This window comes from Triticum urartu, chromosome 3A (assembly GCF_056163025.1).
Source record: "Triticum urartu cultivar PI428250 chromosome 3A, HENAU_Tu73, whole genome shotgun sequence".
Classification (NCBI taxonomy): Eukaryota; Viridiplantae; Streptophyta; class Magnoliopsida; order Poales; family Poaceae; genus Triticum; species Triticum urartu.
The window spans coordinates 7,535,393-7,554,239 of NC_141875.1; the positions used below are offsets into that span (position 1 = coordinate 7,535,393).

The 18,847-nt window shown below is 41.9% G+C and overlaps 1 protein-coding gene across 1 annotated transcript; it reads right to left on the reverse strand.

Moving 5' to 3' along the window:
* Nucleotides 1-5,563: 5,563 nt before the first annotated feature.
* On the reverse strand, nucleotides 5,564-14,115 carry LOC125542318 (putative sucrose-phosphate synthase 4). The gene is made up of 13 exons (XM_048705302.2): nucleotides 13,665-14,115; nucleotides 13,433-13,522; nucleotides 11,670-11,911; nucleotides 10,924-10,987; nucleotides 9,939-10,637; nucleotides 9,737-9,850; nucleotides 9,495-9,626; nucleotides 9,173-9,349; nucleotides 8,641-8,694; nucleotides 8,492-8,554; nucleotides 7,476-8,411; nucleotides 7,234-7,361; nucleotides 5,564-6,311 (listed from the first exon to the last, which is right to left on the reverse strand). The coding sequence occupies exons 1-13, from the start codon at nucleotides 13,902-13,904 to the stop codon at nucleotides 6,035-6,037; spliced, it is 3,216 nt and encodes a 1,071-aa protein (XP_048561259.1). The 5' UTR covers nucleotides 13,905-14,115; the 3' UTR covers nucleotides 5,564-6,034.
* Nucleotides 14,116-18,847: the final 4,732 nt, after the last annotated feature.

The following is an 18,847-nucleotide window of genomic DNA, read 5'->3' on the forward strand; positions in this document are numbered from 1 at the left end:
GTTATGCGGTCTGACCGATAAAGATCTTCGTAGAATAAGTAGGAGCCAATATGGGTATCCAGGTCCCGCTATTGGTTATTGACCGGAGACGTGTCTCGGTCATGTCTACATTGTTCTCGAACCGTAGGGTCCGCACGCTTAAACGTTACGATGACAGTTATTATGAGTTTATAAGTTTTGATGTACCGAAGTTAGTTCGGAGTCCCGGATGTGATCACGGACATGACGAGGAGTCTCGAAATGGTCGAGACATAAAGATTGATATATTGGATGACTATATTCGGACACCGGAAGCGTTCCGGAGAAGTTTCGGATAAAACCGGATCACGGGGGGTTACCGGAACCCCCCGGGGGGTTAATGGGCCTCATGGGCCTAAAGTTTCGAACATTTATTTATTACTGCTTTGAATTTTGTTCCTTTGTACTTATTAGTTATGTTAAATACTTAAAATAATATTTTTATGAACATGTTTAAACTATGATTTTAAATACTTTTTCGTTCAAACCTGGTATGCTCGCATAGGTTGGTTCATTTCAAGAATGTCCAAAAAAATATCATGTTTAACGTAGGGTGTCCGAGTAGGCCGTATGCTCTGTCTAAGAGCACATTGTTTCTCGACATGTGTCAAATGACCCTAATTTTTGTCATTGGCTTGTAGGACCAATTCAAGGCACCATGCCAATTTGTTTTGACTTTCGATAAATTCTGGTGTTTCTGGAGTTTTCTCACACAAAAAAGGCCGATAAATGGTCAGACATATCGCAACTTGCATACAGCGTCGGAAATCGTTCAAACCTGACATGGATGGCAACCATGGCCACGCTCACCTCCTTGCAAAAGTTGGAGTCATTTCAAAATTGTCCAAAAATAGACAATGTTGAACGGAGGATGTTCAAGTAGGCCAGAAAGCTCCACCTAAGACCAAGTTGTTTCTCAACATCCTTGAAATGACCCCATCTTATTAACATGGCCTTGTATGACCAATTCCATGCATCATGCCATGTTGTTTTGTTTTTCGACAAATTTTGTATTTTATGGAGTTTTCTCGGTCAAAAAGGCCGATAACAATGGTCGGCTGTGTCGTAACTTGCATACGGTGTTGAAAATCACTCACATCTGACATGGATGCCTACCATGGGGCATGCCACCTACTTGCAGAAGTAGGAGTCATTTCAAAGATTTCCAAAAAAAAGACCATGTTAAACAGAGGGTGTTCGGATAGATTAGAAGGTTCTGTCAGAGAGCATATTGTTTCTCGACATCCTTGAAATGATCCTAATTTTTTTATGCCCTTGTATGACCAATTCCAGGCATCATGCCAAGTTGTTTTAGTTTTCGACAAATTCAATATTTTCTCTAGTTTTCTCGGCCAAAAAATGTAGATAAAGGTCGGACGTGTCGCAACTTGTATATACGTGCATACACTCACCCCGATGAACGCACACACACCCTACCCTTATGAGCACCTCTGAGAGACTGGGACGGCATATCATCTTGAGATCTTACTAAGTCACCATAAACACCTCGTAGTCGACAAGAACGTCTCCTCCAACTAAACGTGCATCACCGAAAATCCCGAAATAAATCTAAGATAAATACGAGCACCAGGATTTGAACCCTGGTGGGCTGGGAATACCACTATCTACCTAACCATCTAACCATGGGTTGGTTCCCTAGTTATCAATCAAAAAAATTCTTGTGTCCTAATCATTTCTTGAAATTTGTCAATAGAAAAAAATCACACATTTCAAAAAACAGAAAAAGGAAAAGGAAATAACTAGAATAAAACCCATTTAAAAAACAGGAACAAACCTTGAGGGTTGGAGTTCGAATCTCCTGTGGCGCACATTTTTTGAAGATTCAAAAAAGAAAAGAAAAAATGCTGACAGTGTCGAGTTGGGTTTGAGTATGTCATGTATGCCGGGTCGTGTACGGACAGTACGTACACAGGCCGCCTATCGGGGGCCTCCCATTAAGCCGGACGCTAGATGGGCCAGCCCAAATGTGCGGGAGGGCACAACCTCGTCTGTTTTCACGTTTTTGTTTCCATTTTTTAAATTTATTTTTACTTTCATTTATGCTTCCAAATATTCCAAACAGATATATTATAAAAACAATTTACCTAAAGCATTTGAAAAAAAATGTTAATCAAGCATTTTGAAAAATGTTAAATGTATAGAGAGAAAAATTTTCTGATGTACACAAAAATATATAATTTGTGTTAAATTAGTTGAACACAAAAGTTAATCCAAGCATTTGACAAAAAAGTTAAATAAGTATTTTAAAAATTTTAACCAAGCATTTAAAAATGTTAAATGTGTATATATAAAATGTTGACCATGTATTATAAAAAGTTAAACTTTTATTTGAAAAATGTTGATCCAAGCATTTGAAAAAAATATTTGAAAAGTACTTCAAAAAATTTAGTCAAGATTTTGAAAAATGTTAAATATGAATAGAAAAATGTTAATCTTGTATCCGAAAAATGTTAATCAAACATTTGAAATATGTTAAATGTGTATAGGAAAAATATTAATGCTGTATTAAAAACAGTTAATCTTGTATATTTGGAAAATGCTAATCAAGCATTTGAAAAATATTTAATGTTTATATAAAAAACTGTTGACCATGTATTAAAAAATGTTTATCTTGTATTTGAAAAACAGTAAAATGTCTAATAGGAAAAATATATTAGATATATACAAAAATGTGTTTGGAAAAACACTGAAACCTGAGAGAAACAAAAAAACCCGATAAAAAACGAGAACGGACCAAACAAAACCAATGATGACGAAAAAAGTCATTGAAATCCAAGAAAGAAACAAGAAACTCGAAGAAAAAAATAATAACACAGTGAAAACCAAGAAAACCGGTGGACAATAAAGGAAAAAACGAAAACAGAAAAAAAATAGGTAACCAGCAGAACAAATCGCCTCCTTTACGATGAGTTGCTTGCGCCCTACTATTTTATGACTAAGTTAATAGTTAGCTAGTGGCTTGTGTTGCAATCCTGCATTCAGGAGACTTGGGTTCAACCCTTGACTTCTTCCTTTTTCACCTCTATTTATTTTAAGTGTTCTAATGGGCCGGGTCATTACTGTAAATGCCTCAAGCGATATATAGGCGCGCTGGGCGTGGACAACATTTTTTTTAAAGACCGTCATACTCTTTTTTTTTCACTCTTTATTGTGAAGGAGTATGAAAAGATTGTGGACAACATATTTTTTTGAATACCATCATACGTTTATTATGAAGGGGTATGCAGAGATCACAGTTAATATTTTTAAAGGGAGTGTACTGAAGCAGAAGTGTACCAACAATAACTCAATGGGTTTTCACGTGCTATGTGTACTGCTTCACTGCAGCAGATATCATACACTTGATTCGGAGCCCATGCACAACACCTAAATCAAGTGATTTGCAAAATAAGTCGGGTGTGAGAAGGCAAAGGAAATTAGGCGGGAGAGATACGTGATGTTGGATATCAGCAAACACTTGTGGAAATATGAAAACTCCAGCTAAATCAATATGAAATCTAGCAGTACTTAGCATGGAAAGAAACATGGGCATAAACATATATTTCTTCTTCACTGCTTTCAGCGCACAAGTACTAGTACACATAGGAGGTGTCTATCATACAACTAGGATAAGTACTACTCCCTCCGTTCCTAAATATATGCACATTTTAAGATTTCAATACAGACTATATACAGAGAAAAATGAGCTAGACTCTAAAACACGTCTAATATATGTTTGAGGCCGTATTAAAATCTTTGGAAACGGAGGGAGAAGTCGGGTCATTACTAGAAAGATCTGAATGTAGACCGTATTAAAATCTTTTAAAAAAAGCCTTATATCTAGAAACGGAGGGAGTATATTCATTCCGCCGCTTCCCTTGAAAGTGCAAGATCAACATCAACAGGCCTAGACACTATGAAGGCACCCCAAGTTGGGGGTAAAATCTATGGATCGTAGCCCCTTGGGTTGTTAAGGTTTTCAATTTGATTTCTCTCGCACAAATACAGGTGGGGATTCCTCCCCCCTCGTGACTGATTCAAAACTAGGGCCATTCTTACTGTAATGTAAATATAAGTGCATCACCACATGGTAGGCCAAAGCAGCTTGTGTATATTTGCCTTCTCTGCGAAAATGAATGTATATTCATTTGAGCGACAAGTAATTTCGGACGGAGTAGAATGCAAGGGAAGGCGGCACAGTATGAACAACTGCATGACCCAGATTGTGTCTATATTCTATACCAGGGGCGAATCTGTAGTTGGTTGGGCAATTGTCATCGCAAGCAATCTCAATCATTCTACTGGACAGATGCATTCTTTGGACTCCGATCCTCGAACTCCGATCAATCTGGTGTCGCTCAGTGCCTGGGCACTGAGCTTGAAGTAGCGACTGCATTGCGCGAGTTGGGAGCGTTTTGGCAAGTGTAGAGGCTTCTCTCGCCAAGCTTCAGGTTGTGCCCGTTGTGTCCCTGCTGCCCGAAATCCAGGTTGGTTTTGCTGACGGGGAAGCAAGCATGTATGGAGATCTCTCCCCTCATGCTACATCTCGCCCGTTGTCGCTGCCTGTCATGCCGATTGCTTCTGAGAGTGAAGCCGTTGTTGAGGTCGTGGCACCAGTGCTGCAAATTATGCCTGAGCTGCAGAAGCTTTGTGGGGAGCCCACTTCGCCTATTTCGATGGTGCTTCCTACGGAGATGGAGTCGGTTGGAGGGGCCTTGGCGATGCCGATTGCGACCTCACCGCCGTTGTTGGAGCCCAGTCAGCCTCTCGCATTGGTGGATCGTGGAGGTTTGGATGCTGCTATTGTCTTGTCACCTGTGGTTGTGGGCCAGGTGGCACCTGTGGGTGCCGAGATTGATGAGGTAGGTGCTTTGGCACCAAATTCTGAGGCGCTAAAGTCCATCCGGTCGCCCATCTTTGACCGTGAAGCTATGTGGGCACGTATTGATGAGGTGGTCTTCGCGAAAAAGCTTGGCCGCTTGCTCGCCGGCTTGGAGGCAGCTAGCCCTGGGTCTGGCAAGACAATTGCTTGCTTACTAGTGGAGAAGGCTTCTTCGGGTAAAATCAAGAAGGTGAAGAAGGCTCTCAGGAGCATAGGCAAGAAGAGTGGCGCCATTGGTAAAGCGTCCGCGGCTGCTTAATGAATGATACTCAGTCTCTTCGGCCATCATCTGTGATTGGCTCATCTTGGTGGGTTTGCTGGTGTTTGTTGTCTACAGCTTTGGATTCGTTGGGGTTTTCTTTGCGATGTAGAAGTGCGAGCGATTGTGGTTGTTGCTCGTTTTATATTTTTGTCGGGTTGACTGTGGGGCCATGGAGTTTCTTTCTTTGCGAGTAGTCCGCATGTGGTCTATATGTAACGGTTTTCGCCCGGTTTTCCGTTAATTAACTGGGCAATTCTCTTCCTCTTAATTAATCGATGAGGCAAATCTTTTGCCTCTGTTTGGAAAAAAAAAATAAGCAGTACCAGCAGCAGCTTAAGTGTAATACACAGTTGCAAAGTACGTACTACTCTGCTGCTGATCATCAGAGCGGAGCGGAGAAGTGAAGGAGCTAAGGATACATGAATAAACAAAACAGAAACAACTGGTGAGGAAATTGTTTTTACACAATCCACTAAAATTAAGATTGCTCGCTCCAGCTCCAGCTCCTTGGAGATGCTAATTATTCGTAGAGATGCATGCACATTGTTGGGTATATATATGGTTTCCAAACAACAGGGTGCTTCATTCCCTATAGCACACGCTTTATGACCATAGTTCGATACTAACTGTATTTATTTGGAACCTATGAACAATTTCACCATGCGTTGAAAATGGAATGTAGGTCACAAAATCCGAAGGGATAAACCGAGCATGCAAGCCACACCCTTGTGCTCGATTGCCGCCACGGTCGCGCCCTATCCAGATACCAGGCACGGGAAGAGGCCGCCGTGTCTCGTGTGCGACCCCACAGCAAAAGTGTGCCTCCACACACCTACTTTATTCCTCTGCTGACTCTGACAAAGCTGGTGATTCTAGCCCTGCAGGGCACCAAATTGTTGTAGAGCTGATTTTAGGATATCTGGGGCATAACCGTCGACGGAAGCAATTCCTGGCTTGTCAAACGATACGACATCCTCTAGCGAATAGTTTCTGGCGGCATGAAGCTGGTTTGGCGCGGAATTAAATGAGCCTTTGAGTATGATGGTCTTCTGCACGCCTCCGAGTAGCCCTTCATAATCTGTATCGCCGCTTTCACCAACAACCACCGTCATGTTCGACAGCTCTACGCCCCACCTTATATACAAGTACCTGGACAAAGATGAACAAACATACCATCAGGACTATGTAGTTGCCAATTTTTGGCAGATTTGTCTGAGCATGCAGTTATTAGTATACATGAAAGAGCATATCGCACCTTCTCATTAGGTAGGAAAGTAGTCTAGATACAACAATGAGGTGTCAAACGACCCTACAGGAAAGAAGAAAAAAAGAACACTAAAGGAAAGCCTAAATCTAACTGTGGTCCAAAGCCCAAACACAGGTCTCGCCCTTGCTAGCCTTCAGCCTTCTGATGCTTAATAGATTTTGTCAGCCAATCGGTGCTTGCAGAACACGCCTACATACATCTTACTTCTCTTATGTTTGTATTGGGAACCAGATTATTAAAGTTTCTCCAGCAATCCATGCCTCTTAAACGAATAAAAAATACTCCCTCCATTCCTAAATATAAGTCTTTTTAAAGATTCCAGTATGAACTACATACGGAGCAAAATGAGTGAATCTACACTCTATAATACGTCTATATACATCCGTATATAGTCCCTACTGAAATCTCTAAAAAGACTTATATTTAGAAACAGAGGGAGTACTGTGCATGGCACATTACTAACTTCTACTATATCTTTACATTTATTAAACAATGAATAATGTCATTTCAACATCAAATATGTATTCTAGTATCAGAGTATAATATAAGTCATTCAGAACATTGATATAACGATGTTCTACTATGACCGCTATTTTCTATTGTAATATATGCGATCAATCTATATACTCTGTTACCTCGCAAAAACACTTCATACAAATTGATGATCAGAACTACAAACATCCTAGAACGGTTAACATGTAGTGGCAGATAGATTATAACCGTACAAAGTATAGCATTTTACTCAACTGTGGACTGAAGGCTGTGTTCAGAAAATATATACAACATTTATAGGAATAAACAAACCTTAGTGCTTGGGATCGTGATGCTAGAACAGGTATGAAGTTCAACTTGCTGCCATCATGGCTGTACAATACATGACAGCGCAATGCTTGAATTCTCATTGTCTTCCTAAGATCCTTCACAGGAGGGACCTAAAACAGTTGAAAGTTGAAGCATAATAAGAACACCGGCTATAGTAGGGAAGGTTGAGAAAATCAGTGAAGAAGTAGATGAAGAGGGCATAACAGGACGAAGAACAAACGTACAGCCTCAGTATTCTTCACTTTAAATGAAATGCAGTAAGTGGATGAACATTCGTCATCTTCAACAACTGCTTCTTTTCCACTCTCGCTATTCTTTTCTGCTGCCCAACGAATTAGTGTCTTCCTTAAACCTTCTCCTCCCCAACGATATTGAATCTGAGAGTGATAATCAAGATCGATCATAAATGGAAGCTCGGCAGGGCTAAGCATGTCTTCTGAATTTGAAGATGGATAGCAAAGATCACTGCCACTGCTGCATATGAAGGCATCAAAATCAGTAATTTCTATGCCCCCAGATGTTAACAAAGGATGTATCTCTGATGCTGCTCGAGATGTTGACAATACAAAACCAAGAGCACCAGATGATTTTTCTTTGTTTGAAGCCTGAAAAATGTTTTTGATAATCTGAACCAAGTCCGCATCTTGCACAGAATCTACAGCAATAACAACGATGTGTTTTCTCCTTCGCAGAGATGGCCATTTATTGGAGCCTGTGGTGGCCCCAGCTTTCTCACCAGACTCATCCTTTGTGCCAGCACTAACAGCTTCTGAAAATTTTTGTACAGCATCCTCAAGGTTTCTCCTATCACTGGTTGAACTCCTTCCATATTTTGACATGCTGCCTGATTTTTCACTGTCCAAGGAGATCTTCAAGTTAAGTGATATATCATGAATATCCCTCAAAGAGTCACCAGGTGAATCTGTTTCAGAAACTTCAGTAGCATCATCGCTCTTTTGCCATCGTGGATGTCTAGACTTGAGCGTACCAACCCGTGACAAATAGTTTTTGCAATGTTCAGGCCAAGAAAATCGATGGATATTATCCAGACCATTCTGACGGCATTTTGCCCACAATTGCTTATCAGAAACAAGTCTATAAAGTGCCTCAGCTATATCATTTTGATTGTGGGGATCAACAAGAATGCCATTGTCAAGAACCTGAATAAAAAAGAGGACATCAATAGGCAGAACAAAAAGTGAGTCACTGCAAAACGTAAACCAAGATAGCAGAACAGTACCCGGTGTATATCGACAGGCCCACCATTTTGGGTAGCAACCATAGGTAGACCATAAGCAGCAGCCTGGCAGGCAACAAGATGTAAAGCTTGCATAAACATTATCAATCCACAGATAAAGTAACAATAAAATGAAATGTTGCAGAAGTAACCTCGATCAAGGTGAGCCCAAATGGTTCAATATAAGCACAGTTAATAAACACCCCCTGGAAACAACAGAAACTAAAATAAGCATATATTTATGTATAAAAATGTGAGTAGGGCACAAAGAAGCAGCACGGTCAGTTTGTTGCTGCAAGTCAGAGTGAGCAAAAAAGACTAGGCAAATTGCCAAAGCCATTAAAATTAGAACACAAGATATGCATCAGCTAATTACTCCCTCCGTTCCTAAATATAAGTCTTTCTAGAGATTCTAATATAGACTACATACGGAGCAAAATGAGTGAATCTACACTCTAAACTATGTTCATATACATCCGTACGTAGTCCATAATTAAATCTCTAGAAAGACTTATATTTAGGAACGGAGGGAGTAATACTGACAGATAGTTAAAAATGTGAGAACCAGTAGGCCCATTGCATCCAATCATAACTTAATTATGATACGATGTCAGAGAATCCACTAGCACACTTATTATAGAAGGCCACCGAAACATTTCAAAATATAAAGATACACTTGGTTACCTTTGTTCTTGCCGCTAGACGATAAATATCTGGAACTTCAGATTGCTTATGGTGCTTGGGGTATGCCACTTGCCCATATAGATCATACTTGTCAATTAACTTGAGTACTGATGTCAAAACAGCTCCATTTGTGCTTGACATTTCATCAATAACATCACGGTTACCCATGATCAACGTCTGCCGATAAAGAATAGTTATAAAGACTGGGAACAGGCAGTGATAGTTGATGGCAGAAGATTATTAATGATAACTAAACCGCCGTATAGCAAAAAAAATAATATAATTAAGGCAACAGGAGAAACTACACAGTACTGGCACATACAAGGTTTGCTAAATTTCTCAGTTCATGGTGTTCACCAAATGCCTTAACCAGCGTAGTGATGTTCTTCTTGGGATCTGGACGAGCAAGAGCGAGAATCATGGGCTTGCGAGGGTTCGAGAAGAAGCGCATTATCTGAAATTGTTTTAACCAGAAAAGTAGGTAAATATAACACGCGATCCCAGTGGAACATCAACAATTATTCCTGCATATCTCTTTATGGGGGGATAAAATGGAGAACCTACATCGGCCCAAACAGGTGGATCTGGTGAATCTGAGCCAACTTCATTCGCTTCTTCACTATCAAGATCAACATCATGAGGCACTATATGGCTGAACTCCATACCAGGAGGAATTGGCTGATCATATCATATAACAGTAAGCATATAATATAGTGAAATAATGAAATCTATTAGACCAGAAAGGAATCAATGTAGATGGACTTACAATCATACGAGGCATTTCACGACCATAGCAGCTAACACCACGCTTTATTCTTGCTCTAAGTTTCCTCTCCATAATCACATCAAATCCATTATATAATCCCCATTGTTTATCTATCTCTTGCCTAGTGCTAGTGATTACAATTTCAGATGCATCAAGACAAAGTTCCTCAGCCTCAATCCGTCGCATTATCTTGTATGTTGCATTTACTTCATCCCTGGTTTGACGCCCTTGCTTTAGAAGTTGCTCTAACTTGTCTCTGCCAAGAGAATGACCTGTGAAGACCATTGGCACATTGAGTGCCCCAGATAATAAAGCAGCAGAATCGCCTGCATCAGCATAGTGTCCATGGATAACAACAGGCCATACTGGTTGGCCATTGCCAACTTGTTCTCCAAGAACCTTGGACATTTGCATGATATGGACAAGTGCACCGTCAACAAATTCCTGGATGTGGGGCCAGAGCTGCTCTTTAGGGATATACTTTTCTCTTGGCCCAAATGGTATCCTGACAATATAAGCACCACTGCTTTCACCCATGTCATCCCCAAGATTATCTGAATTTCTTGGACTCAGCATCTCTGTAGGTTCCCCATAACTCCAATCAACATCAGGTGCAGAAATCTGCCTTGTCAGCAGATCCACTCTATATACTCCAGGTGTTTCACCTAACGCCCTAGCAAGCTCTACAACATATTTGACCTACAGGTTATGGAACCAGTTAGTTGAACTCAACCATCAATGGCATATAGACCAACCTGTAAGTATTACTCCCTCCTATCCATCTTAGTTGTCGCTGAAATGGATGTATCTAGACGTATTTCAGTGCTAGATACATCCGTTTCAGCGACAACTAATTTGGATCGGAGGGAGTACGTAGCAACTAGCAACAAGATAAACAACAAGCTAACCAACCAGGAATGTAAGTACAGATATGAAGCTAACATCAAGGACGCAAACACGAAAATGAGGGAGACGCAAGAAGTACCTGGCCACCTGTATCTGAATCACGCCCAAGCTCCATATTCTCACCACGTATAAGACCATGAATGCTGCACAAAGACAGAAGATGTCAAAATAAAATCATCCATGTAAACAATGTTCATGTACTTCAAAAAAAATTAATAGCGCCTCTTCCTTGGGCTACTAACATTATGAAAACCTAAAATCAAGTCCAAGGGGCCCCATGATGAGGACGCGTGCATGTTCCATACAAACAGAGGTGACTTCACTCCTCTTTGAGCTCCCTGTGCATTTGGATGAGACTTGGCTACTACCCCAATCCAGAACCCTATGCATGCTTAGGTACGAAGGCAAGGACTATGAATGAGACTTGGCTACTATCTCAATCCAGCATGTAGTGGATATACTTTGTGCACATTGGCAGAACCAGGTCCATAGGTAGACACAACAAAATTGCAAGGCCCACGTGCATCTAAACCATTAAAATTTCATGGAAAAACCATGACCTCTGCATAGTGGGTGTATTCATATCCACTAGATACCACCTACTCTTTCACAAATCGCTCTTTTGTGGATTGGAGCTCCACAGTATTTGGAGCAATCAGGTAACTATGTTTAAACAGCCATAAACTCATAATGCATTGAACTGTCACTCTGATCATTCCTACTTCACCAAAAGGTATCTATTTGAAACCGCTATAACTGAACTTTCTAAAAGCAAACACATAGGGTGAGACCAATATGATCCCTAGAACAAAATTAGAGCCATACCTTACTAGCACTATGTACAGTTTTTTATCTTTGTGCTGATTTGCCCAAACATCAATAGCATCAGTTGAACCTATCCTTGGCATGTGTCCCCTTGTACTCTCAGCGTGAATAGATGATTCATTAATATGTTCTCCTTTTTCTCCGTCAGATAGGTCCTCAGACAAATCAGCAGCAGCATCTCGACGGGCCTTCTCACGCTCAAGACGTTTCTTCGATGAGCGGGAGGCTTCCTCGCCTTCAATCTGTATTAAATAATTCAAGATGGAAAATATTAAACATCGTGATGTAAAACTGAAATGTTGGCGGAAACATGTGCTCATGTTGATGTATACTTGGGGAATGAGGAGTGTTCAAATCAGTGTTTGTATTTACTCCTTTTACTAAAATTCAAGAAGCTACCAGGGTAAAAACTCCTTCCATGATTAGTGTATAAGTAAGTAAATATGATATCATAAATGGCATGAGAGATAGTATAGTCACTTGGGGGCTCAGAACAATTGAGATGATTGGTTCAAGAAATGTGACCAGTAAAAAAAACTCCCATCTAACCAGAAGGAATATTGTGTGTGCACCTGTGATAAGTGACCTTTGGTGATTATATTAGAAGTCTTAGGAGAACATGATTACTAGCTAAAGCAGTTAATTATTTCACTGAACACAAGAGCCAAGTGAAAGAACAACATTATTCTCAAGACTGAAGGAGCATCAAAACCACAAAGGTCAAGCAACATATATGTGTATGGCAATTGACTGACCATCATGAGTTACATCAGAAGACATAGTAACAAAATCATTAGTTGAACACTTGATTATTGCGGTCGGAGTGTAAAAGCATATTCGAAACACCAAAGTTTGACACAGAATAGGAGTATGAGAAAACTAGAATGCGTGACTGATATAAAATTGCTTGCCTGAAAGGAGAATGTTCTGGGATTAGCAATGCGCTTGGTATGCTGTGATTGGTATAACTAGAGTGCGTTTAGAATCCATGTACTATCATTAGCTGTAGGGCTGTAACTACAACTATAAGAAGTACATGTAGTTGGAATATCAGTGCTAACGCCTTGACAGAACTAGAATAGATCCCAAACTGTGACGCGCAGTTGCTTTTCAGCAAAAGAAACAGAATTACAGGTCTAAATAGCAGGGCCACAAAAAGAGTAGCACCAGGACAGGCCGTTGGCCCTGATAGCTAGCTGAAGATGTCCTATGAATCATGAATTGTGAACTGTCAGACATAACATTTATTTATTTTCTGAATCACACCCGACAATGGACTACTACTGTCGTTTGAATGGTGATACGAAAAGACTTTTTATCACGAAGGGTGGACAGTCAGTTGAGGCTGGATAAGTGGATACCCATTGCAGTCCAACTTGTGCAGGCGTGCCAAATCCTTCAAGCAGCATATGTGCTTTGTGACAGGAGAGAGTTCATCCAAAACAACACATTAAAGAATTGGGGCATTCTAGCTAACAAGAAGGAAGGAAACAGAGCAGTTATATGCTACAATGGGGACCCATCATTACTGTCAGCACCACCCGGGGAGCCAATGCATATGCGGAACGACTACGGTTCAGCATTCCCTGGTGCAACAGAAACAAACATGATGCCCAGCCACATACATAATCACTAACCAACAGCTACACTAGTTTAATGTGTTTGGCTGGCACCAGCACTGAACTGCCCCCAACAGTTTGGCACCAGCAGCGCTGCTACTTAGAGAGTACATAAAGTTGACAAGCAAATCGGGGCAGGCATACCTGCTTCTTCTTCCTGGCGAGGTTCCAGATCCGCCAGGACATGTTCTCCAGCCGCGTGTTCCGCTCCTGCGGGCTCCTCATCGCCGACGTCTGATGCATACAACAAAAATCCATAATAAATCACCGGAAACAATCAAAATCTCGCCACCTAAGCTAATCTAATCTAATCCAATCTGGAGCAAGCAGCTAGCTAAGACACGAGGAGCGAGGAGGGGCGGCGAGGAAGGCTTACGCGGACCCAGGTCTTGTAGAGGTCGGTCTCGTCGAAGCCGGAGATGACCTCCTCGACGAAGTAGCGCGCCGGGTTGAAGCGGCCGCGCTCCCGCAGCATGAGCGACGACTTGTCCCGCCTCTTCTCCGCCGCGTCGCCGCCGCCCCCGGGCGCCGTTGAGGCGGCCGAGATTTCCCCCGCGGCGCCCCCCGCGTCCAGGATGGCCTCCAGGTAGCTGTTGATCCAGTCGTTCCCCACCATCGCGCCGCCCGCGCGCTCGCTCCCCGGTGCTCTCTCCGGCGACGAGATGAGATGAGATGCGGTGGGGGGCGGGGAGGTGGGTGGGGGATCGGAGCGGAGCGGGGCGGGGAGGGTTGTGGAAGGATTGGGAATCGGTGGCAGTGCTAGCGACTGCTAATGATGACCATGGTTTGAGCCTTCCCGAAGCAAAGCTGGCAAAGGGAGATTCGCAGTGAAGATACCACCGGTGGGTGGGGTGGGGTGGGGGGGGGGGGGGGGGGTGGTGGACTCCCGTTTCCGTAGGTTTCTTCTCCGGTTGCCGTCAGCGTGCGCCACGTCGCGTCCCGGGGTGGACAGCTGTGTCCAAATCAAAGCATCTTCAACAGTTGAAATCTCCTGGAATATTAAACCCGGGGGGAATATCCCCCTCAACCGACGGGTTTTTCTTTCAGCCCCCGTCGACCGACCGACCAGAGGACGCCACATGCCCACTTGAGCCCGCATCACTGCTCTTTTTTTTTCCTTTTATTTACGAGTAGCAAATATGTACGTGCGTTGCAGCGGAGGAAAACTGGAGGCCGGAATCGGTGGGATCGAAGCGCGGCGAGCGGGCCGGAAGGCGGCGGCGACGGCAGAGCTCGAGTGTTGTCAGCAGCCGCGCGGAGCTTGGGGGATGGCGTTGTCGGGTGGCTGGAAGGCGGGTCCGATGGCGGACGGACGGCGGGATTCTGACTGGGCCGACGCCGAAATCGCTCGTCATGGTGGCGGAGCTTGAGGACGAGCGGCGGCACCGAGCTCAAGGAATGGCGATGGGAAACTTGAAGGCGGGCGGTGGGGGTCGAGGGGAGCGCAGGTCCCGCAATGGACGACTGAAATAGGGCGGCGGTGGTGTGAACCAATCGCGGGAGTCACAACGGACGGCTCCGAGCAATGGGGCTAGGTGATGGCGGGGCTCGGGTGGCTTGGTGGCCAGAATCGACGGGCACAAATGCAGGGTGGGCAGCGTGTAGCATGGAATTTTATCGAACGGGGTTGGGGTTGGCGCTTCGTTTCTTATTGGTGTTTCGGTAGATTGGAAGAGAGAACCAAATATGGGTCTTAGGTAGCAAATTTTAGGAAGTTACCAGAAGATTTTCGGTTTCATTCAATTCAATTGTATGTGTGCTTTTCGAGCCTTTTTGGGAAATCCAAAAATATTAAAGTTCTGGAATTTTGTTTAAGGTTTGCTTGACAGAGATGCTAGAGCATCTCCAATAGTTGCCCTATATAGGGCACCCAAAAGAGCTTGAAGCAAAATTTAGGACATGCAAAGTGGATTTTAGGGCACGACAAAGTGAGCATCTCTCACAACTGCCCTGAATAGGACAACCAAAATAATCATTTCACATTGCATTGTATACTTCGATTACAACTTACGCCATGAATCAATTTGTGGTTGGATGGTTAGAGGAATTGTGTAACCCCAGTCCACTAGAGTTCAAATCCTGGTGCTCGCATTTATTCCTAAATTTATTTTAGCATTTTTGGCGATGCACATTCAGTAAGAGAAGATATTCCCTCGATGATGAGATGCCTACGGTGACTTCGTAAAAAAAATTACAACTTACGCCCATGACCCACTTTGTGGAGCCCATGTCTTACATTTCAACACGGCATCATATTTGTGTCGACTTGTTTAATCTAATGTGACAAGCTTAGCCATCGCATATCACACCGGACATTGTACCATGCTAGTTCAAGAGTACTTTTAAAACTTAAAAAATAATCTCATTGAGCTGGATGTGAGGCTTGCCCTTCACGATTGAATATATGTTTCAGTAAGAGAAGATATTCCCTCGATGATGAGATGCCTACGGTGACTTCGTAAAAAAAATTACAACTTACGCCCATGACCCACTTTGTGGAGCCCACGTCTTACATTTCAACACGGCATCATATTTGTGTCGACTTGTTTAATCTAATGTGACAAGCTTAGCCATCGCATATCACACCGGACATTGTACCATGCTAGTTCAAGAGTACTTTTAAAACTTAAAAAATAATCTCATTGAGCTGGATGTGAGGCTTGCCCTTCACGATTGAATATATGTTTCATAAAAGGTATTGTTTTATTTTATTCTTAAGTCAAGGCATTGCATATTTTTCATTTATAAATAATACAGCAGAGAAAGGGCTCAGTGCTTTCGAAAAGACATTTTTTGTTTGTTATTATTCGTAATTTAATTCAAAGCCCAATGCTCATCGGCACATAACATGCGAACGTGATTGTTGGCGCCCACAACGACTTGTAGCGAGCGGGCTCAACATTCTTCTATTCGAACAACAAACGCAAATAAAAAAATAACCTCTAGATATAGAGGGTGTTTGAATCCAAGGGACTTATTTTAGTCTGACTAGAAATAGTCTTTTTAAGAGGCTAAAGTTTCAAGCATCCCTGATTAAAGAGGGTCTAAAACTAGTCTTGAGACTAAAATTTTTAGTCAGGCGTACCCCTAATAAAATATGGATTAGTCATCTCTCTCCTCATTTAACTCCTCTTCTTTAACACAGGCGAGTTCTGGATTGGAGGGTTTGAAAGATAATAAATACTCATTAACTTGATTTTAGTCTCTTTAGTATTTGGATCCAAACATGGGTGAGGCTAGCAAGTTTTAATCCCACTACTTTTAGTCATGAGACTAAAACGTATCCAAGCACCCTTATAGTTCTTCTGAGAGAAGAAGGACTTGAACTGGGCACCAAAACGATGACAACCGTAGCCAATAACCACTAGGTTGCATTCAGTCAGTTGTGTATAATTAGGAAACAGTGCTAGTTGACCTTGTTATAGTACAACATTAATACACAATATATGTCCAATATAAATATTTGAAAAAGAGAGAATAAATTTGAGAAAGAATTCTTCAAAATATTGAAAACAAGCAAGAATTGAAAAAAGTTCAAAAAATTTGAAGAAGTTCATCAATGTTGAAAAAATTCATCAAATTTGAAAAAAAATCATCAAATTCTGAAAAAAGTTCACCGGATTCTGAAAAAAGTTCACAGATTTGAGAAAAAGTTCATTTCGATAAAAAAGTTCATCAAATTTGAAAAAGGTTCAGAAATTTGAAAACAATTAATTGAATTTGAAAAGGTACATCAAATTTGAAAAAATTCACAAATTTGAAAAAGAATCATTGATTTTGAAAAAAAAGTTCATCAAATTTGAAAAAAAAACTTCATCGAATTTGAAAAAAATCATCTCCGAGAGACTAAGCCGACACATAATCTTGAGATCGACGAAGCCACCACAGGTGCCTCCATAGTCGACGGCAACGGTTGCTTCCACTGAACGAGCATTCCCGAAAGGCCTGAAATAAAACCAGAAAAATGAGAGCACCGGTGCCAAATCTATGATTTTAACCTTGGGCTGGTTTTACTACAAACCTAACCATCAGAGCTAGGCACAGTACACTAGCACCGACAGGCTAACAGACTAGACATGATGAATAAAGATTGTCACTACCGGGCCAATCCGGAAACTGGTACAACTTTTTAGTACCACCTCAGCCAACTTATTATGTTCACTAATTATTATTATTATTATTATTATTATTATTATTATATGTCCGTGGGCGGACCAAAAAATTGGAGAAATGCGCCGTCCTTTATTAGTAGGTATAAATTTATCTTCATCAAATTGAGCGCATATATATCTTTTCCCCAACCTTGTCTCCAACCTCCAGACCACTCCTATGAATGTGCCTCCCCTCAAGCATGCACCAAACCGTACCAAATGTTGATGCTTCGCCGCCCGTGCCTCTCCTCTTCTCCTCCCTCGACCTTTCCTCTCTTTCTTGTGCAAGGCGCGCCGCCGTCGGAGTTCCGTCCGCCATAGCCCACCATCCACGTCGCCGCCGTCTTAGAGGAGCACCGGCGTGCACAACCATGGTTGCCACCTCCTCAAGGTCAGCCACAAATGTCAGTACCACGCGCTACAGTTCCCACAAAAATTGTGTATGGCAGTTGTGATGCGGTGATGTTTTCTGTAACATGATCTTGGTTGAATTTTTTTTTTGTAACAAGGGTCATCAAAGGTGTCCTATCAAGTTATCCGAAATGGTTCATGCATCCCTGTAGACTCCTCGGTCGATCGATCAACATCTTACGCATGGTGATGAGGACACCATAACCATCAACAAGTCTTCAACAATTATAGGTTCGATCACAAGAAGTCGTGCCAAACAAATAAGTGACCAGGTGAACGCTAACTTAAGTTTACTTTGTAACCTTGATGACACAACTATGCTTTCATCCCCATTGTTGTTGGTTGAACTTAGGTATAACACGGAAGAAACCCAACAACCTATGAGCTCTTGAAGAAACCGGTTTAAAGGAACAGTTTGGAGAAAACAAGTTTCAAGTGAAGCTAATGCTGCCAGTTTTTACCTCTGATGTTTTGTTGTGCCACACTCATGTGGTTGAGAGACGGGGCCATAGGGGTACATCAACAGAAGCTACATCAAATTATCTTTTCAATGCAAAAAACCTCACACCATTTGGATTTGTGAGTCAAAAGTACTAGTCATTCTCGTGAAAGGTGTCCAGGCTGTCAGGCTGGTCATAGTGGGGAGTAACTTATACTAGTGTCATGCATATGACACTAGTCTAAGTTATTACCTTCATAGTGCAAAGTAACATAGTAATAGTGTCATAGAGGACTTCATTTATTAGCTTGTAGACTCATCTTGTCTTGGAAGGCGCTATGTTACAGCAACATATTATGTTACCACTTATCATTAACTACATTGCCACATAAGCAAAATTTTCTTAAAGTGCGCTATGTTACTAGCTAAGTTACTCCCACTATGACTAGCCTCAAGGCTTCGCGAATTTCTGAGGAGCTCTCCAACAACTCCCGAAGTTGACTGCTTATTCACCTAAGGAAGCCATGCAAACCTTCTTACTTTTGAAACCATTTTCAC